This window comes from Ornithorhynchus anatinus, unplaced genomic scaffold (genome assembly GCF_004115215.2).
Source record: "Ornithorhynchus anatinus isolate Pmale09 unplaced genomic scaffold, mOrnAna1.pri.v4 scaffold_264_arrow_ctg1, whole genome shotgun sequence".
In the NCBI taxonomy this organism is placed as follows: domain Eukaryota; kingdom Metazoa; phylum Chordata; class Mammalia; order Monotremata; family Ornithorhynchidae; genus Ornithorhynchus; species Ornithorhynchus anatinus.
In genome coordinates this window covers 2,987,956-3,008,857 of record NW_024396743.1, presented here as the reverse complement: position 1 = coordinate 3,008,857, position 20,902 = coordinate 2,987,956, and the positions used below count along the sequence as shown (strand labels likewise).

Sequence of the window (20,902 nt, the reverse complement as noted above, 5' to 3'; positions counted from 1 at the left end):
AGGGTGAAAATGTCCCTTGCGGAGGAGGGAATCACGCTCCCCGGGTCCGAAGGGCGGATGGGAGAGGAGATGAGGCCTCTGAACTCTCTCGTGAACATCGGTAGCTCAAGGCACACTGGCCCGTCTCCATGCTGGCAGAGAGGAAGAGTCTAGGGAAGATGCCCGAGCTGTGGGCCAGAAATCAGCCTTCGTGGTTTGAGTCGAATAATAATGATGATGATGACGACGACGACGACGGTCGAGCCCTGTTCTAAGCACTGGGGCAGAGCCAAGCTAATCAGGCTGGACACGGGTCCCTGTCCCACGTGGGACTCACAGTCTTAGCCCCCATTTTACAGACGAGGTAAATGAGACACAGAGAAGTTAAGTGACTTGCCCAAGGCCAGGCAGCAGACGAGTGGCGGGGCCGGGGTTAGAACCCAGGGTCCTTCTGACTCCCAGGCCTGCGCTCTATCCACCGAGCCACACTTGAAAAATAATAATAATAATAATAATGATAATAATAATAATAGTGATATTGCAATGTGTAGGCTGGAAGTACCTTTTTAAAAATGGTATTTGTTAAGTGCTTACTATGCTGAGACTGTTCTAAATGCTGGGGTAGACACAGTCCCTGTCCCACATGGGGCTCCCAGTCTAAGTAGAAGGGAGAACGGGGACCGACTCCCCGTTTTTCAGCTGAGGGAACTGAGGCCCAGAGAAGGGAAGTGACTTATCTCAGGTCACTCAGCAGGTAAGGGGCAGATCCGGGATTAGATCCCAAGTCCTCTGACTCCGGGGCCCGGCTCTTTCGCCTAGGCCGTGCCACGCGTTGACAGAGAACGTGTCTACCAACTCTGTTGTATTTCTCCAAGAGCTCAGCACTGGGTCCTGCACGCTGTAAACGCTCAACAAATATCACTCTTCTTCTTCTTCTTCTTCCTATTGTTACAATTTCTATTCTCCTCCATCTTAGAACGTGGGTCCCATTCGGGGGAGATCTGACTCTCTCAGGTGTCTAGCACAGAGTACGCTCTTAACCGATACTTCAATCATTAAACCTGTCTCCCCCCCTTCGATGGCGACTGCCCGGCGAAACAGCCCCAGGTCCGACCCGGCTGATTCGCATCTAACTCCGGGGCCGGACAGAGCGCTTGGCACAGAGTGGGAGGCCCCCCTCCCCCCCCCCCCCGAACACCCCGATCACCAGCATTTCCTCTCGCCTTGCTCATTCCTCCCCCTTCCGGAGAAGTAGCGGCTCACCTGTGGCGGTCAGCAGGAGCGAGCAGTCCTGCCCGTTCAGGTATTCCATGGCCGTGACCCTCGTGTAGCGGGGATTTCCGTTGTGGAAATAATCCAGCTTCTCTCCCTTTTCCCAGTCCCAAAAACTTGGAGCGGGGAGGATAGCGGGGGGAGAGAGAGAACGAGACGAGTGAGACGAGCATTCGTGTACAAGCGATAGAAAGAAAACCCCCATTAAACCGGAACCTTTTCGATTACAAGGGGGAGGCTCGTTACAAATTAAAACTTGTTTTTTTCTCCCTAGGGCGGTTTGTGTCTTTTTATTAATGCTTTTCCATAACAGCCCCCCCCCCCCCCCGGCGAGGGAGTAATGAGATTAAAACCCCATTACGAGTCGCTCGGTTACAAATCTAGTTATAATGAGACCAGGGGACGGACGGACGTGGGGAAAAAACGCTTTGTCTTCGTACGGAGTTCGGGGGCGGGGAGCGGGGAGCTCGCCTCGAAAGAACGCCATCTTGATGGTGAAGCCCTTTCCTCCAGAGGGATCTCGGTGGTCCCACCGTGATTTAGGGAGGGGCTAGGAAGGGCGGTTTAGGGGGCACCAAGGGACCCTCCTCCCCCGGACCACGAAAGGGGGTTCGAGAAAGAACCGCCTTCACCAAAACAAGTGGGGAGCGGGGGGGGGGGGGGATCTGCTTTACTGTGGATTTTTAAATGAAGGCAGCGGTGGGGAAAAAGAACAACCCCAATGGTATCAAAGTTCTGCAAAGAGATTCATTCGGTGGTATTTACTGAGCGCTTTCTGGGCGCAGAGCACTGTACTAAGCGCTTGGGAGAGCACGACAGAACAATTAACAGACATACTCCCGGCCCAGAAGGCGTTTCCAGTGAGGGGGGGGTCAAGACACTCACCAAATGCTGTCTTTATCGGCTACGGCTATGCACGGGGTGAAAGGGTGGAATTTGACCACAGAGGGGACCCCAGGATTCCTGTTCAGGAAGATCTGATCATCAAGCCTTGTGATCCCTGAAAAGGAGAAATGCAGATCTGTACGGAGAAGCAGGATGGCCTAGGCGACAGAGCCCCGGGTCCGGGAGTCGGAGGCACCGGGGTCCTCGTCCCGGTTCTGCCGCTCTGGGTGACCTCGGGCAAGTCACTTCGCTTCTCTGGGCCCCAGTTCCCTCGGCTGGAAAACGGGGATCGAGACCGTGAGCGCCGCCACGGGACAAGGAATGGGTCCGACTCCATTTGCTTGTATCCGCCCCAGCGCTCGGTACGGTGCCTGCCACCTAGTAAGTGCTTGACAGATACCATCGTCATCATTATTATTATAATTGGAGATCAAGGGACAGAGGGGGTGATTTTCAGCGAGTGCCTCAGAGTGGGCTTGGAACATTCTAAGGCCCGGGGAATTGTTTTGACATCTCAGGCTCTCTCCCATCTGCCGTTCTCCCCGCCGTCCCCGACAGCAATCTTTCTTCCCATTTTGCCGGGGGGCAGTGAGGGAGAAGAGCGGAGTCTGGTTCAGCCCACTCCGTCTGGGCAAGAGCCCAGCCTGGATCTCTGGGTCTGATTTGTGGAAGCACAGTGGTCTGGGCTTTGCACAGGCCCCTTCTCTTCGGGTCATCCTCTCTGAGCTGTTCTTCTTTACGGTATTTGTTAAGTGCTTCGTAGGTATCAGGCGCTTCTCTGGGCCTCAGTCACCTATCTGTAAAATGGGGACGACGGCTGTGAGCCCCATGTGGGACAGGGACTCTGTCCAAGCTGATTAGCTCGTTTCCACCTCAGGGCTTAGAACAGTTCTCGGAGTAAAGCACTTAACGAGTACCACAATTATTATTATTATTATTATTATTATTATTACTGAGCGCTGGGTTGGATGTAGTCAGTCCCGCAAGGGGCTCCCGGTCTTAATCCCCATTTCCCAGAGGAAGTAACTGAGAAGTGAAGTGACTTCCCAAGGTCGCCCAGCAGACAAGTGGAGGAGCTGGGATGGGAACTCGGGGCTTCCTGACTCCCAGGCCCGAGCTCTATCCACTGGGCCACGCCGCCTCTTTCTGTCTTGCTCGGAGTTGAGTAGTAAAGGAAACCGCCCGTCATCCACCGCTCTTACTAGAGCCAGAAGAAGCGCCGGCGGAAACAAACCCGTCTGACGTCCCCGCCGACACGCGATGCCGAGCCCGTGAAGTTTTCCTCGACGGATCTCATCTCTGGGTCAGACCCGACCTGCAGCTATGCATCACCACCACGTCACCCCTTGCCCCCTTGAGATCCGGCCAGCCGGCGGCCACCTGGCCGGGTGAGACCGACTCCACTTCGGGTTCTCCCTCAGAGAGCGGAACCGATCCGCCCTCGGGGGGCAAGGATCGGTGCGGCCCCGGGAAAACCCAGGGCGGTCGATCGACGCTTCTTTCCCCCCGCGCGTTCGACCCGCTGCCGGGACGTCTTTCGGCGGAACGGGGGAGGATGTTCAACTCCTCATCTGGAGGCTACACCTGCTTACCGACTGCAGCCTCTTAAGGAGGAAAGTGTCATAAAGAACCGAGATCCGCTCTTGGCGGGGTTCCCAATACACACGCCGGTGAAGCGCGAACCCGAGGCGGGTCGGAGGGAGCGGGGGAGAGACCTCGGGGTCGCGAATGAGGCTGGGGATGGAAACGCTACGGAAATATTGCGGGGCACAAGGGGTGAACAGTAGTCTCCTGTGCTCAGATGACGCCTGCTGTGCTTCGAGTCGGCCCCGCCAGGGCAGCCTGTCGAACTGGCTGGGCCGGGAGGAAGAGGAAGGAGAGGAAGGAGAGCGTCGTGCTCTGACCCTGCTGGGCGTCTCATTTATCGGCGGGCAGGGCCTCCGGACGACCGGTCAACCCGCGGCGGCCATTAAAGGCCCGAGCGGTCGACGCCAGCGACCGGGTCTGGTTTGGCGTTCTCCCGGACTCTCGGAAGCGCTTACACAGCGCCCCGCACATAGCAAGCGGTCGATAAATACGACTGACTGAATGAACGATGGGCACTCGGTGCTTGGGTGGCTTTGGGCCCGTCGCTTCTGACTCGTTGCCCGCCGGGCTAGTTCTCGGCTGCCCACCGCCTTCTTTTCCCCACTGGTGGCATTAGTTGAGCAGCTGTTACGTGCCAGGCGCTGTACTAAGCGGTGAGGTAGGTCCAAGGAAATCAGGTCCCACGTGGGACTCACAGTCTAAGGAGGGCCCATTCATTCATTCAATCGTTTTTATTGAGCGCTTACCGTGTGCAGAGCACTGTACTAAGCACCTGGTAGAGTCCAACAGAACAGTAAACGGCCACATTCCCCGCTCGGGACGAGCTTAGAGTCTAGAAGGGGAGAGCAGGGGATCGAATCCCCATTCTGCAGATGGGGGAAGTGAGGCCCGGAGAATAATAACGATAAGAGTTCCGGTGTTCGTTAAGCGCTACGTACCAAGCGCTGTTTTAAGCGCTGGGGTAAATGTACGTTAAGCAGGTTGCACCCGGCCCCTGCCTCTCGCTGGGCTCACAGTCCGAACCCCCATTTCACAGACGAGGTCACTAAAGCACAGAGGAGTAAAGTGACCTGCCCCAGCTCACACAGCAGACATGTGGCGGTGCCGGGATTAGAAACCATTCCTTTTCATTCCCAGGCCCGGGCTCTGTCCACTAGGCCGCAAAGTGAAGTGACCCGCCCGAGGTCAGCCAGCAGAGGAGGGGCGGAGTCGGGATTAGACTCGGAGGGGTCCGATCCCCGTCTCTGCCCTGCCCTGCCCCAGCCCGGACCACGTGAGTCGGGGGGTGTGGGGAGAGAGGGTCCCACGTCTGCCGCTCCTTACCTTTCTGGATGATCTGCTGTGCTTGCTTCCTGACCCGCGTGTTCCGGAGAAAGCGCCACTCCCGCTCCTTGCGGATCTGGCTCTCCAAATCGTGCTCTTCCGGAATCTTCCCAAATCGAAGAGAGGAAATTCAGAACGGGGGGGGGGACGGACGGCAGAGAGAGCCTTCCTGACACCCCCCACGCCCCGGGCCGGCTGCCCCTTTGCGGGGAGAAACCAGATGGTCGCAATTACGGGGTTTTTACGCTTAGTCGAGCGCTCTGCACAAGGTAAGAGCTCGACAGCTACCACCGACTGACGTTCCGCATTTTTACGGAACGGAGTTGAGCCTGGGAGTCAGAAGGTCACGGGTTCTGTTCCCGGCCCCACCAACTAACTGTCTGCTGTGAGACTTCGGGCAAGTCGCTTCACTTCTCCGGGCCTCGGTTCCCTCCTCCGTAAAATGGGGGTTGAGAATGTGAGTCCCGTGTGGGTTGGGGATCGTGTCCAACCCATTCGGCTTGGCTCCACCCCGGCGCCTAGTACAGTGTCCGGCACGGAGTAACCGTTTAACAAATACCATCGTCGTCATAACCAGAAGACCTCTTTTTCTTTTAATGGTATTTGTTCAGCGCTTAACTTAGCGCCAGGCACCATACGATGCACTGAGGTAGTTCCGAGCTAATCGGGTCGGAGACAGTCCCTGTCCCATGTGGGGCTCAGTCTTAATCTCCATTTTTCAGATGAGGAAACTGAGGCCCAGAGAATTAATTCAATATTCACTGAGTGCTTACTGTGTGCAAAGCAGCACACTGAGCGATTGGGAGAGTGCATCAGAACCATAAACAGACACATTCCCTGCTCACAGCGAGCTGACGGTCTAGAGAGAGAGAGGCAGATGTTAATTTAAATAAATAAATTACACCTCTGTGCAGAAGTGCTGTGGAGCTGGGAGGGGGGATGAATAAAGGGAGCAAGTCGAAGCAACGCAGACGGGGGAAGTGAAGTGACTTGCCCTAGGTCACACAGGAGACAAGTTGCAGAGCTGGGATTCGGGTGTACAGTTTCTACACTCTGTTCGGGCTTGAACAATGTCTTTTCTGTGGGTTTTTAAAAAAGAGAGAGAGAGCAACACTGCCCACCATATCAGCTGTGGTTATATTTCTCAACCTCTTCATCCCACGACACCCCCAAAAGGACAAAAAGACTGAAATTCTGGGAAACCGTGTGGAAGAACGTCCAGGAGAGGCCACCACGCTTCTAACTCCTAACGAAAAGGAACTCGGCCCCATTAGAAAAGGGGAAAAAAAAAATCCTCTTGCTAAACAACGGAAGAGAGCCCAGCCCTGTTTAAAAGGAAAAAATCCTTCTTGCGGAACAGTGGATAAGCCACATCATTGACAAGTCCAAGCCCCACTCTGTTCTTTAACTGATAAACGTTGCGTATCCAGAAGCCGACTGGAATATTGCGTTTTCACAGTCGCCCTGAGCCGTGTCTGTCAAGTCCCCAAGGAAATGGGTGTAGCACAAAGGGAAGGGTCATGAAATCTCGACGTCTCTGGAAAAGGATGATCTACGGATTCCAGGCAACGCCATTAGTAGGAGTCAATAATCCCAGATCCTACTAACAGACCTATGGGATCATTAATGATAAAATGAATAATCCAAAGGCCCTCGCTAACAATCAAAATAACACTTTTTTTTTTTTTTTTTGTAACGGTGTCCGTTAAGCGCTTACTACGATTCAAGCACCGTACTCAGTGCCGGGGGAGACAGAAGCTAACCAGGTTGGACATGATCCGTGTCCCACATGGAGCTCCCAGTGTTCATCCCCATTCGGCAGATAAGGCCCCGAGAAGTGAAGCCACTTGCCCGAGGTCCCACAGCAGGGGAGGGGAGATGAGAACCCGGGTCCTCGGACTCCCAGGCCCCGGCTCTTTGCTCTAGGCTTTGCCGCTCCTCTAATTCTAGTCTGTAAGTGCCCCGCGACAGGAGGTGGGACGGACAGTTCATCTCCGACAACGGGTTACGTTCTCATGACGATCCAGTGCTTATTAGGGGAGAAATGACAAATGGCCAATAACGTGCGGCGATAAACAAACCCTAGATAAAAAGAGGCAGGGCAGGTGCCGCTGGAGATATATTACACTTTAATGAAAATCGGGTTTTGAGGGGGATGGATTAGAATGAGAGATCGAAAAGGCAGGTTCGGGCAGGAAGGGAGAGGGAGCGATGTGCGTGGAATTCTAAATCCCTTGCCCGGTATTCCTTCGAACTCCCGGATCCTCTAGACTGGAAGCTCGTTGTGGGCAGGGAATGTGACTACCAATCCTTTAGCGTTGCATTCTTCCCGGCACTTAGTACGGCACTCCGTGCACACTGAGCGCTCAATAAATACCACTCATCGACTGATTAACTTTCCCAAGCCCTAAGTACAGGACCCTGTACGCAGTAAGCGCTCAATAAATACCACTAATTGACTGATTAACTTCTACTGGACCCTCCTCAGTGCTCAGTCCAGTGCTCTGCACACAACTGACTGTTCCACTAATTGATTAACTCCTATCGGACTCTCCTAAGCGCTCAGTCCAGTGCCCTACACCCAAAAAACTGTAAAATTCCTGGAGGATTTACAGTCTACTAGGATTGTGTCTACTTCCTCCACCGTGCTCTCCCAAACGCTCAATCCAGGGTGCTGTACTCGCTAGACTGTAAGCATGTTGAGAGCAGGGATGGTGCCTAACCCTATCGTACTCTCACAAAGGAATAGCACAGTGCTCTGCACGCAGTAGCCGGTAAGCTCCTTAGGGCCTGGACTCAACTAGACTCTCCCCCGTGCCTAACGGCGTGCTCTGCGGAGGGAACACCCCCGAATACCCCTCTAGACCGGAGGCTCGGATAGATGTGACTGATTACTGTTGTCCCGTGCTCTCCCAGGGGCTCAGTCCGGTGCTCTGCACACACTAAGCGCTCAGTAAATACCACCGAACGAATGAACGACCTTCTCCCCGCCGCTTCAGCAGAAGCATCAGCTGACGTCGTTCCCCGAGCGACTCCAGCCCAACGGACGGGCTCCCCGAATCGCTCCGTACGCGTCTCCCCGCCCCCCCCGCCCCCACCGGTTTTCCGGAGGTTTCCCAGTGAGCACGCGCTCCGCTCCGGCCCTGGCCCGGCCCCTGTCTCTGCATTGCTCCCACGGGCCCCGGCGGGCGGAGATCTCTAACGGTGTTACACGACTGCATCCTGACCCGCCACGGATTTCTAACACCTCGCCGATGCCGCTAACACGGAAACCAATTTCGAAAGCTCAAGTCTCCCGCTGAGGCCCCGGCGGGGGGAGGCCAAAGAAATTCGCTTCTTTTAACTCTCTGCCGCCGCGAGCGGGGGGAGGGAGAGGAAGACTGGAGGACTTCCCGGCAGAAATGGGGCGGGGGTGAGGGAGGGATGAGGAAGAGGGGAGATCGGGGCTCGGTTCCCCGATCGCCACCGGCCCCGGCGGAAGCGGACGGATCCGTCCATCAGTGGTACTCTGTAAGCGCTTCCTATGTGCGCGGCACTGGACTCGGCGTTCAGGAGGGGACAAGAGAACGGAATTGGCAGGCACGTTTCCAACCCACAACGAGCTGACAGTCTATCAGTCGATCACTGGTATTTATTAAGGGCTGCGTGAGGTCCCTCGTCTGCAAAATGGGGGCTCAATCCCTGTTCTCCCTCCCGCTTCGACTGTGAGCCGCCTGAGGGATCTGACGATCTTACATCCGCCCCAGCACTCAGTGCAGTGCTTAGCACGTAGTAAGCTCTTAACAAGTAGCACGGTGATCGCTGTAGGTTCACAGACTCTGAATGGGAGCCACGCCCCTTTTCAACCCATTTTTCTTTAGCCCGTGAAGTAGATTCAGCAAAAGGAAATAGCCCAAGCCCGTACTGCCCACGCTTGCTGTTTGGTGATTTATTAGATTCATAAGCTCCCACCCTCACCCCCGGCCACCTGCAGAAAGGAGAAGAACGTGCTTAATAAGAAAGGAGGGCATAAACCACGCCCTGCCGCCATGTTGGAAGGCTGGAGGGAGAGAGGAGGTGGGGAGGTGGGAGTCTGTTTTTCCTGTCCCAAACTAAAGGGTGGGGGATAGGATGGATCTTATCCGAAAGTCTGACAAAACGGACTCTCCCCGAGTCGCGGCGGGAGGTTGTTTTTTTTTAACGGCATCTGTTGAGCGCTTACTATGTATCAAATATCGTTCTAAGCACTGGGGTAGATACGAGTTAACTAGGTCAGATGCAGTTCCTGTCCCGCATGGGGCTCACGGTCTAAGTAGGAGGGAGAAGAGGTACTGGATCCCGATTTTACAGTTGAGGGACCCAGAGGAGAGGGAGGAAAGAAGGCGGGATTCTCGGTGGCTCCACGATTTTGGCGTGTCTGGCTTCTCCGTCCTCCCTTCCCTCCATCTTGTAGGGGTTACAGCGGGGGACAGGGTTTCTTACCTTCATGACTGGCTGGGCGAAATATTTGGCGCTCCAATCACAGAAACCCGTCTGCATCGTGGCCGAGATGAAACTCTTGTGTCCCACGGTGTCGTCTGGGTCGTCCGTGGTCTGCGGGCGGAGAGTCAGTCAGTCAATCGTATTCACTGAGCGCTTACTGTGTGCGGAGCACTGTACTAACCGCTCGGGGGGGGGGGGGGGGGCAAGAGAACGATAAACGGACACATTCCCTGCCCGCCACGAGATCACAGTCTAGAGCACGGAGAAAACTACATTCGACCTCTGGGGGCTAACGCAGACGCTTCCCGCACTCTCCTTCTTGCTGTAATTGGAGGGGCCGAGCCTCCCCGCCAACTCCCCCGGCCCAGAGGGTCTCTCGCAGGGACAATACCAGGCCCCGGCGGGAGACCGAGTTTATCATCAGCCGGTAAGTGGACTTCAACTGCTCCTTTCCTGCCGAGAACTCCGTCTGGTGAAAAGCCATACTGAGCCGGTCTTCTGGGACGGCTCACCTTGTCTTTAATGGCATTTATTACGCCCATACTATGCGTCCAACACTGTTTTAAGCGCTGGGGCATGAGCCAGTGAATCGGGTCAGGCACGGTCCCTGTCCCACATGGGACTCACAGTCTAAACAGGAGGGAGGACGGGAAACCCCATTTTACAGTTGGGGAAACCGAGGCCCAGAGAGGTGACGGGACTTGCCCAAGGTCACCCGGGAAGCGACTGGCGGAGCTGGGTCCTTCTGACTCCCAGGCTCTCCTCCGCTTTGGAGAAGAACTGACCCAGGGTGGGCCAGCTACTGGAAAATGCAGAGCCAAGATGATCCTCCACAACAGACTGCTCCCAACCTTCAGCTGGACATAAGTGCTACGGGGCGGGGGGGATGAATAAAGGGAGCGAGTCAGGGCAATGCAGAATGGAACGGGAGAAGAGGAAAGGAGGGAGGGAAGTCGGGGAAGCCCTCTCGGAGGAGACGGGCCTTCGATAAGGCTTTGAAGAGGGGGAGGGTTAATCGTCCGTCCGAGATCGTGAATGCGATCTGTGTGCGCGCGTGCACGTGGGGTCGAGTGAGGAGACTCTTGTGACGTCCCCGGCTCTGCCAGGATGCAGAGTTGGGGAATTCTGGCCCAGACCGAAAACGAGCGCGAGTTTATATCTCGCCCAGGCCGGCAGACGGCGGGACATCTGGCTTGGCCGCCCGCAGGGGCCGGTCCCCGGGAGGGGGGAGAGGGGGACGGGGATAAGGGGGCTCGGCCTCCGTCAGGGAGCCGGCAGGCCGGCTCCGCCGCGGGGCTTCCCCGGATGGGGGTGTCCGGTCGACCTCGGCCTCGGGAAGGTGGGGCGGTGGCGGATGGGCGTGCGGTCGGACGTAACCGGCCCTTCCCTCCTTTCACCAAAGGAACCCAGACTGGATCCGAGAAAGCCCCGAACTTCTGTGAGGTAAAATACTGGATAAACCCAGAGCCGCCAATCTATCCTCCGGAGCGTTGGTGGAGAAAGGGGTCAACGAGCGGGGTTGGGAGGGGCCGGCTACAGAGAGCCAAAAAAGCCGAGGGACGCCATTTCGGGCCCCCTCGGTCCCGACTGGGAACCCTCGGGGCTTGTCAGCTCTCGCTCTGGGTATGAGGGTGGAAAGGGGAGAGGGACTGTGTGGGGTGGGGAGGGGGATAAAGAGTGGGAAGGGGGCAGGCGTCAGAGAGCCGACAGGCCCGGAAGCCGCCATTTCGGGTCTCTTCGATCCCGCCTGGAATCTCTCGGGTCTCGTCAGCTCTCGCTCCGCATATGAGGGTGGAAAGCGGGCGGGGACTGTGGCGGGCGGGGAGGGGGGTTAAGGCACTGCTTTCGTGTTAATCCAAGCGCTTCTCCTCTCCCGCCTTGATTACTCTATCAGTCTCCTTGCTGGCCTCCCCGCCTCCTGCCTCTCCAATCCATACTTCACTCTGCTGCCTGGATTATTTTTCTAGGAAAACGTCCAGCCCACGCTTCCCCTCCCCTCAAGAACCTCCAGGGGTTTCCCATCCACTTCTGCAACCAGCGGAAATTACCTCCCGTCGGCTTTAAGGCACTCGATCACCTTTCCCCCTCCCACAACCCAGCCCACACACTTCGCTCCTCTAAGGTCACCCTTCTCACTGTGCCCCCATCTCGTCTATCTCGCTGCTGACCTCTTGTCCACGTCCCGCCTCTGGCCTCTTGATATCCAACAGCCCACCGCCCGCTCAGCTTCAGAGTTTTATTGAAGGCCCATCTCCTCCAAGAGGCTTTCCTGCCTAAGCCTTCTTCTCCTCGTCTTCCACTGCCTCCTGTGTCACCCTTCATTCACTGTCTCCCTTTATTCACTGCCGACCCGCCCCCGACAAGAGCCCCACGGCACTTATGTACCCACCTGTAATTTATTTATACTAATGTCTGTTTCCTCCTTTAGACCGGGTGCTCGGTACAGTGCTCTACGCTCAGTAAGCGCTGCATGAGATTGAGTGAATGACTGACTGATTGATTGGGAGGGGGCAGGCTTCAAAGAGCCATCAGGCCCAGCGGCTGCCCCTTCGGATCTCTTCGGCCCGGACCGGAAACTCCCCGGGAGGAGCGAGCCCGGGGGTGGGCCACCCTCTCCCTAGCCCCCTCTGGATTCACTCAGACGGCAGGGCTCCCTCATTCCCGTCAGATGCACCCGATAAAGCCTGAAGTCACTTTTCCATCATCATCATCATCACCACCACCGCAATGACGAAAGTAATTACGGGGGCTTACTAGGTGCAGAGCACTGTGCTAAACGCCCGGGCTTGATACGAGAGAATGAGATCAGACCCAAGCACTGCCCAACCTGAGGTTTACAGTATAAAGCAGCTTTTTTTTTTTTTTTTTAAAAAAAAAAGGCATCTGCTAAGCCCTTACCGTGTGTCAGGCGCTGTAACAAGCCCTGGGGTAGAAACAAGGTAAGGATAATAACTGCGGCGTTTGTTAAGCCCTTATTATGTGCTAACCACTGTTCTAAGCACTGGGGTAGACAGAAGGTAATCAGAACGGACACAATCGCTCTCCCACGTGGGACTCACAGTCATCACCCTATTTATTTTGTTTAATGAGATGTACATCACCCTGATTCTATTTAGTCGCCATTGTTTTCATGAGATGTTCTTCCCCTCGACTCTATTTATTGCCACTGTTCTCGTCTGCCCGTCTCCCCCGATTAGACCGTAAGCCCGGCAGAGGGCGGGGACCGTCTCTGTCTGTTGCCCACTTGTCCATTCCAAGCGCTTAGTACAGTGCTCCGCACGCAGTAAGCGCTCGACAGATACTATCGAATGAATGAATAGCCCCCATTTTACAGAGGAGGTAACTGAGGTCCGGAGACGAGAAATGACTTCGTCTAAGGTCAAGCGACAGATACGCGGTGGAGCCAGGATGAAAACCCAAAGCTGGGCGAGGCTGGGCAGCTTCTGGTCGCCTCGGGCGGAGAGAGCTCGCAGGAGGACGCTCAGAGGGGAAAGAGTTAACTCCTCCTACACTTGAGACTCCTTCGGGAGTCCCACAGCAGGAGGACCACAGTTTGGCTCCACCGCAGCCTCTCCCTGATAATTCCCTCTAAACTTTGTTGGTTAAGGCAAAGAAACAACAGTAATTTATGGAAAGTAATTGAGTGTTTAGAGAAGAATAAACAACCCCTTCTGATTAAACACTTCTGGGCGGCAGCTGTAGCTAATAATGTCACATCAAGCACTGCAAAGTGATATTTATCCAAGAGGAGGGAAGGGATAAAAAGAAAAAAAAAAAAAATCAATTTCTCTTTAGGGTTTGGCTCACGGACGTGGTCAGGATCAGAAGGAACTAAGAGGGGTTGTTGCCGTGGTGACCATGACGGCTTACTACGAGCCCTGCACCGTGCTAAGCGCTGCGGTCGATCCGATCCAATCGGGCCCCAAGCTAACCAGGATGGACACGGCCCACGCCGCCCCCCCCCCCCCCCCGCCCAAGGCCTCACAGTCTTAGTGCCCATTTTACAGACGAGGGAACCGAGGCCTGGAGAAGTGAAGTGACCTGGCCAAAGTCATGCGTCGGGGAAGTGGCAGAGCGGGGATCAGAACCCAGATCCTCGCCCCCAGTCTCCTTCCACCAGGCCACACTGTTCCTCTGAACGTTCCGAGCGCTGCCAGTCGATCGCCACCCCGGGAGGAGGAAGAACTCCCTCCGGGTCAACCAGACAAATCGATCACTGATACCTATCGAACGCTTACCGTGCGCAGAGCACCGTACCAAGTGCCCGGCAGAGGACGACACGACAGAGGCGGTAGACACGGTCCCTGCCTGCGAGGAGCCGAGGGTCTAGAGGGACACGGGGTCCAATGTGCGTACCCCATCTTTTCCCGCCCGGCCCAAGGAGAACTCTGATTATATATATATATATATATTTTTTTTTTACCTGGTCGGGGCCCTTGTCAAACATTTTCCGTGTCCGGGGGAACTGGTGGGAGTGGGGGGTGTACTGCACCCCGATGCTGCCCACGTTGGCCGGTCGGCCCGAAGCGATGTCCCGGGCGATGGGCTGTTTGGTCATGTCGTTGGTGAGGCTGGAGCTGCTCGTGCTGGGAGTGGGAGGGGACCCTCTGACGGGGGGAGAGCCGGGGAAGGGGGAGAGAGGCGGAGTGAGCGCTACACTCGCCCGCTGCCGGCCGCTCCGCGGGAGCCCGGAGGACCCTCCCCAGGTCACCCGCTGCGGACTCGGGCCGCCCCGGGGCCGGTTAACGCCGAAGCCGGAACGCCCCCGAGTTGCCCCCGGGGAGGGGGAGGAGCGACCCGGGTTCCGTGTGGCGCCTCCCCACTCGGTCGCGACCACCTGGAACCGGATCGCACGGCCGGGCCGGGAGGGGGGAAGCTCTTGAACTGGTGGGAAATCTCTCCCGGGGCCAAAGCCTCCCGCTCCCGGATGGAGGGTGAAGCCGCGTGGATGAAGGGACCGGTGGATTTGGGGCTGTTCTCCACCAGAGGAGAATCTGCCCACTTATCTGGGCAGAGGGGGGAAAGAGAAGGAAGGGGAAACGGAGACAGAAACAGAGAGAGAGGTAGGGGAAGGGCTGTGAATTAAGGAAGAGAGAGAGAGAGAAAGGGCTGGGAATTAAGGAAGAAAGGCACACGCGAAGTGGCAGGAAAGGGCTGGGAATCAAGGAAGAAAGAGAGACGCACGAAGTGGCAGGGAAAGGGCCGGGAATTAAGGGTGGGGGGGGGGGGGTGGAGAGAGAGAGACAGACAGAGGAAGGGCTAGGAATTAAGGAAGAAGAAGAGAGTGAGTGAGAGACAGCAGTAGGGAATTGAGGGAGAGCAAGAGAGAGCAGCTCGGAGCCCAGAGGCACAAGAAGCGTCTTGTGTCGTGGTCTGAGACACGCCCGCCGCTCACTTACCCTACTTGGTGAATGTGTAAGCCCTTGTTGGTAGGGCTGGCTGGGGCGGACTGGGTGAGAGGTGACGTGTCCAGAATGCGTTGGGGTCGGGTATTAACTGTGGCCTAGAAAAACAAAGGGAGAGGCAGCCCGCGGGGTCAAAAGGTCGTCCCGTCCGAGGTCTGGGAGTGGCTCGACCCCGGGGGGCTCCCCGAGACGAGCTAGAGCAGACCGGGGCTGACGGGGAAGACGCTACCCCGCCGCCACCCACCAGATGCATTTCTGGTTTCGAAAATCCAGCTGCCCCTACACTCTCGATCCGGGAGGGAGACCGGGCTCTATCGGTCCGCGGGTGGCTTGGCCGTCAGAGGACCGGCCGGTTCCCCTCAAAAGGCGGCCGTTTCGGTCAACGGCTTGGACGGGAAGGGGAGACGTCAGAGGTCCGAGCCCAGGGGGTCGCGGGGGAGAGAAGGCGCCCCATCTGTGAGGAAACGGGCAGACGGAGCCTTCCGGGAAAGCTCGGCGGGACCCTCCGCTGCCGACGGAAATGACGACGATAACCGTGGTACTCGTTAAGCATTTACCGGGCGCCGGGCGCCGTACCGGGCACCGGGGGGGGAAACAAGCAAATCGGGCAGGACGCAGTCCCCGGCCCACGTGGGGCTCACAGTCTTCATTCCCATTCGACGGATGAGGGGGCTGAGGCCCGGAGAAGTGCAGTGATTTGCCCAAGGTTCCGCAGCGGACCAGTGGAGGAGTTGGGACGAGAACCCGGGTTCTCGCGACTCTCGGGCCCAGGCTCCGGCCACTAGGCCACGCTGCTCGGAGGGCCCTGTGCTTAAGGGCCCTCCGCCGGGCCACGGCTCTTCCGAAGCTCGGACTTTCCTTGATCCTCCCCCTCTAGACCGTCAGCTCGTTACGGGCAGGGAGCCGTGTCTACCAACTGTTCTACTGTCCTCTCCCAAGCGCTCGGCACGCGGAAAGTGCTCAATAAATACCACCGACTGTCCGATTGATTCTCCCCACCCTACAGACGCCCAGACTCCCCCACCGCTCCCGCCTGCAGACAGATGCCCACCGGTGGATACGGTTCTTTTTTTTTCCCCTAACGGTACGTTCAGCGCTCGCTTCGTGCTCTGCGCCGTACTAAGTGCTGGGGTGGTAATGATCATAACGATGACGATGATGACTGTGGTATTTCTTAAGCACTGTTCTATAGATACAAGGCAATCACGTTTGCCGTTATATTGTACTCTCCCAAATGCTGAGCACAGTGCTCTGAGCGCTCGATAACCACCACCCAGTGACTGAACGAATGACAGGGAATGGCTTCTGAGTCCCTCTCCCCCTCTCTCCCGTTCCGGGACACCCGAACCACCTCGCCTCCACGATCCAGATGCTGGGAGGGGATTATTTTGCAATCGCCGTGACCGTGACCTAGCTGAGAGGGGCCGGGGGAGTGCTGTCCGAAGGACGACACCAGGGAGGAGTGGTTCTTACCTTCAGGGCCTTAATCCCGCTACTATTTAGCCCCGGCTGCCACCAAGAGTGAATGGGAGTCCCTCTGCTCCCCTAAAGGCGTCTAATGACAACCTAAGAGAGTTTGGGAGGAGGGAGAGGCTGAGGGGAGCAAACCACCCGGAGAGTCCCCGCTCGTCCTCGGAAAGAGGCGCGAATCCACCTCGGGCCGCCAAACGTCCTCCGGCCGCCTCCGAGGGCTGGGATTCGGTGACGCGAGAAGCCACTTGTTGGTCTTAAAAATAACCTACTTCGCGCGGCTGTCTTTCCTCTTTCGCGTCTCTTTCTGCCGTCGACGTGGCCGTGGCAGGTTTCCGCCTGCCGACGCTCCGTCGGTTTCTCCGGGGGGGGGGGGGGGGGGAGGGACCGCGATTTGGGAAATCTGGCCCGGACGAAGGCCTAGGGGGACTAGCGGATGCGAGCGGCTGCCTGCCTGCCTGCCTGCCACAGCTTACATCGCTCACTCAATCCATCGTAGCTCTGGAGCGCTCACTGTGCGCAGGCACCGGACGAAGCCTCTGGGACGGTCCGCTAAGCGGAGCCGGTCGACGCGTTCCCTGCCCACAAGGAGCTTACGGTCCAGAGGGGGGAGACTGACACGGATAACGAAGGGATAAATTACGGACAGAGTGCCGCGGGGCTGAGGAAACGGTGAGTAAAGGGTGCCGATCCAAGTGCTAGGATGATGCAGAAGAGGGTCGGAGGAGAGGAAATGGCTTAGTCAGGCAGGGCCTCTCGCAGGAGATGGGATTTTAATAGGGCGCTGGAACTTGTAGGGGCACTGAGTCATCTGCCAGTGAGACGGGGGAGCGGATCCGAGACGTCTCCCTCAAAGAACTGCTTCAGAATCACCTCCTGTCACCGACGGTCCTGAAGAGAGACCCGAGGGTCTCCACTTGAGCACCCACCGGTGACGACAGGATCGCTACCGGTCACGGAACCGTAGGTCTCCATGGGGGTATCTCACTGATGGGGAAAGTATCGCTTCCGGTCGGAAAACCAAGGGTCTCCAATCGGGTCTGTTATCGATGGGGACGGTATCGCTACCGGCCGCGAAACCGAGGATCTCCATTTTGGGTCTCCACCGGAGGGGACGGAATCACAACCGGGCACGAGACTAAGAGTCACCGTTAGGGTATCCATCACTACCGGTCGGGAAACCAAGAGTCTCTATTCGGGTATCTTACCGGGGCGGGGGAAGCATCACTACCGGTCACGAAACTAAGAGTCACCCTTGGGGTCATCCATCGGTGTGGACGATGACGCACGGAACAATCCTGAAGAGACTCAGGAGTCTCCCTTCGGGCACTCGTCAGAGGTGACGTCGTCACCTCGGACAGCCAAGAGAGGCCCCGTTCCCGAGGCACTTTTGAGGGAAGAGAGCAACTTTGCCCTGCTTTTTCTTCTCTGCATCTGCGTGAACAGGGAGATCAACGCAGTCGAATCTTCCTAGACAAAACGCTCAGCCAAAATGTGAAATTCTGCTCACTTGCTTCCCACACGAGATGTGCCAGGCTTGAAATTTAGCCACACAACACTGGATGCCAGCTTTGACGCTTGGCAGATGGGAAGGAGGGCTCCACCGTTTGAGGATTTTACCCAGATTCAGGAACCACCGGTCTCTTGAGAGGTTAGAAACGGGAGGAGGGGGGGGAAAAAAAAGAAAAAAATCAAACCACCGCCACGGAAAATCAACCGTTTGAGGATCAGATCGGGTTGTAAATTCCACTATCTTAAGCGTCACAGACTGGTGAAGGCCACCCAGTCCAAACCCCGTTCCACCCGGGAGCAGTGTGGCCGAGTAGGAAGGACCCCGGCCCGGGAGTCAGTGGACCTGAGTTCTGAATCCCGGCTCCGCTACTCGCCCGCTGCGTGTCCTTGGGCGAGTCACCTCACTTCTCGGTGCCTCGGTTCCCTCACCCTCACTGGGGATTTAGTACCCGTTTTCCCTCCACCTTAGACTGGGAGCCCCACACGGGACCCGGTGATCTCCTATCTACCCCAGCACTTAGTACAGCGCAAGGCACGTAGTAAGCGCTTCACAAATACCACATTTCTGATCCTCATTTTTACTACGTTTAAAGGAGCTCGAGGATAACAACCGAGCAAGCACTGTCGTGGAAGTAGAGCCGCTCAGAAGCAGTCTCATACTCTTGAAACGTCGGGACGTGAAGTGCCGAGAAGGAAGGAGGCGGGAGCCAGTCCTCGACACGCACAGTTCAGCTCGGACTTCTCTTCGCGGCGGAGAGGAGGATGGCCAGGTCTCCCCGGATTGACGGAGAAAAGGAAGCACCCTGGGCTCTCTTCTTGGTTCTAGTGCTCTTCTATCCTAGGTGAATCTTTCTGACATTTTCAAAACGGAGGATTCTGAAACACGGGCCACCGCGTTTGTGGCTTTAAAAAACGCTACCCGTACCTTAGCCCCGTGGAGTGGCAGAATGAAGAAGGCTGAGAAGCAGCGGGGCCCAGGGAAAGAGCCCAAGCCTGGGAGTCGGAAGGTCATGGGTTCTAATCCCGGTTCCACCGCTTGCCTGCTGTGGGACCTTGAGGGGCTCTGGGCTTCAGTCACCTCAGCTGTAAAACGGGGATGGGGACCGTGAGCCCCGTGTGGGACGGGGACTGCGTCCAACCTGATTTCCTCGGATCCAACCCAGCGCTCAGTACGGTGCTTGGCGCGCAGTAAGCGCTTAACGAATACGCAGTTATTATTATGATCTGGAAAATGGGGATTAAGCCTGGGAGTCCCCTGTGGGACGGGCACTGGGTCCATCCCGATTACCTTGTTTTTATCCCAGCGCTCAGTACTGTTCCTGGCACACAGTAAGCGCCGAAAAAGCCTACGACGTACTTTCATCGCTCCGGGGTGCACGAGACTATCGGCCTCTCTCTTACAGTGAAAATCCAAGATCTCTCGTCCCGATCTGTCACCCTAACTAATTAATTCAGTAGTATTTACTGGGTGCTTACTTTGTGCAGAGAACCGTATTAAGCACTTGGGAGAGCACGATATAACGACGCACAGACACTTAGTACGGTGCTCCGCGCACAGTAAGCACTGGATAAATGTGACCGAACGAATGAACGACAAAACACATTCCCTGCCCACGACGAGCTTACGGTCTAGTCCGTGCCTGGGCTCAGAGTCCCACAGCTCCCTATCTCTCGCCCCACCTTCAGCACTCAGAGTCCTTTGGTCCAAATCTCTCATTCCCGCTTCATCGCCCAGAGCCCCTCGCTCCCGATCTCTCGTACTGGCTTCGCCACGCAGCATCTCTTGCTAAGATGCGTTCGGGGGACCCAAATCCAACGGTTAAAGAAACGGAGGCAGGAAACGGGGGGGTCTTACCTTGTAGGCGATGCTGTTGAGCACTTTCATGGCCAAATCGGAGACGTCGGGATAGGGGTCGGCGGCCAGGTGGAGGAGGACTCTCCAGATTTGGGTGTAAACACTGTTGAAAGACACCCCTGGGGAGGAATGAAAACAAACAGAATCAGAGGGTATGGGACTAACACTCGAGGAGGATGATGATAACCGTGGTGTTTATTAAGTGCCAAGCACTATTCTAAGGGCTGGGGTAGATACGAAGTCATCCACGGTGCCTGTCCCACGTGGAGCTCGGGCTTCTTCCCCCTTTCTCAGACAGGTAGCTGAGGCCCAGAGAAGCGAAGTACTTGCCCCCCGGTCACACGGCAGCCACGCGGCGGAGCCAGAATTAGAACCCAGGTCCTACCGACTCTCAGGCCCGGGCTCCATCCACTCAAGTCACGCTGCTCCTCTAGTCACAGCTGAACCGTCTATTAACTCTGTTCTACTGTCCTCCCCCGAACGCTCAGTTGACTGCTCTGCACCCAGCGAGCGCTCAAAAATCAATACGAATGGTGATAGCTAACGGGGATCTGATAAGAATAACGGTGATATGTGTTAAGCCCTCACTATGTGCAAGGCACCGTACTAAGCGCCGGGGTGGATACAAGCCAATCGGGCCGAACACAGTCCCTGTCTCACTTGGGGCTCACGGTCTTCATCCCCATTTGACGGATGAGGGAACTGAGGCCCGGAGAAGTGAAGCGACTTGTCCGAGGTCACACGGCAGACAAGTGGCGGAGCCGGGGTTAGAACCCAGATCCTTCTGACTCCTGGGTTCTAAACACTGGGCTGGACGGATCAGTAAGAGAATACGGGGGTAAAACCAACTCTGTGGGCACCTTGCGTGACTTCAAGGGTACGAACGGGGTTGGACTCTGGTAATCCCGGTTCACGGATGGTTGACTTTTAGTCCCAACTCAGCAGTTTTACTTGATCTCCTCAGAGAGAGAAGCGAAGCAACATCTAATCCAATCTGACTCGCTTCTCCTCCGGCCTGGTCTCCCAAACAGGATGGGAGGCCGCGTGGCCCAGTGGTCAGAGCCCGGGGCCCGCGAGTCAGAACGACCTGGGCTCTCGTCCCGCCGGGTCACCTGGGGCAAGTCGGTTCACTTCTCTGAGCCTCAGTCTCCTC

At 56.6% G+C, this 20,902-nt stretch overlaps 1 protein-coding gene across 1 annotated transcript in view; it reads right to left on the bottom strand.

Moving 5' to 3' along the window:
* RPTOR (regulatory associated protein of MTOR complex 1) overlaps nt 1-20,902 on the bottom strand; it is a 217,933-nt gene that overhangs the window by 25,846 nt on the left and 171,185 nt on the right. Inside the window, exons 21-27 of the mRNA XM_029056955.2 lie at nt 19,750-19,868; nt 14,907-15,010; nt 13,931-14,114; nt 9,508-9,618; nt 5,047-5,152; nt 2,137-2,251; nt 1,243-1,367 (exon numbers count right to left, since the gene is read on the bottom strand). Of these exons, the coding sequence (XP_028912788.1) occupies nt 1,243-1,367; nt 2,137-2,251; nt 5,047-5,152; nt 9,508-9,618; nt 13,931-14,114; nt 14,907-15,010; nt 19,750-19,868 (864 nt within the window). The remainder of the gene's footprint in view (nt 1-1,242; nt 1,368-2,136; nt 2,252-5,046; nt 5,153-9,507; nt 9,619-13,930; nt 14,115-14,906; nt 15,011-19,749; nt 19,869-20,902) is intronic.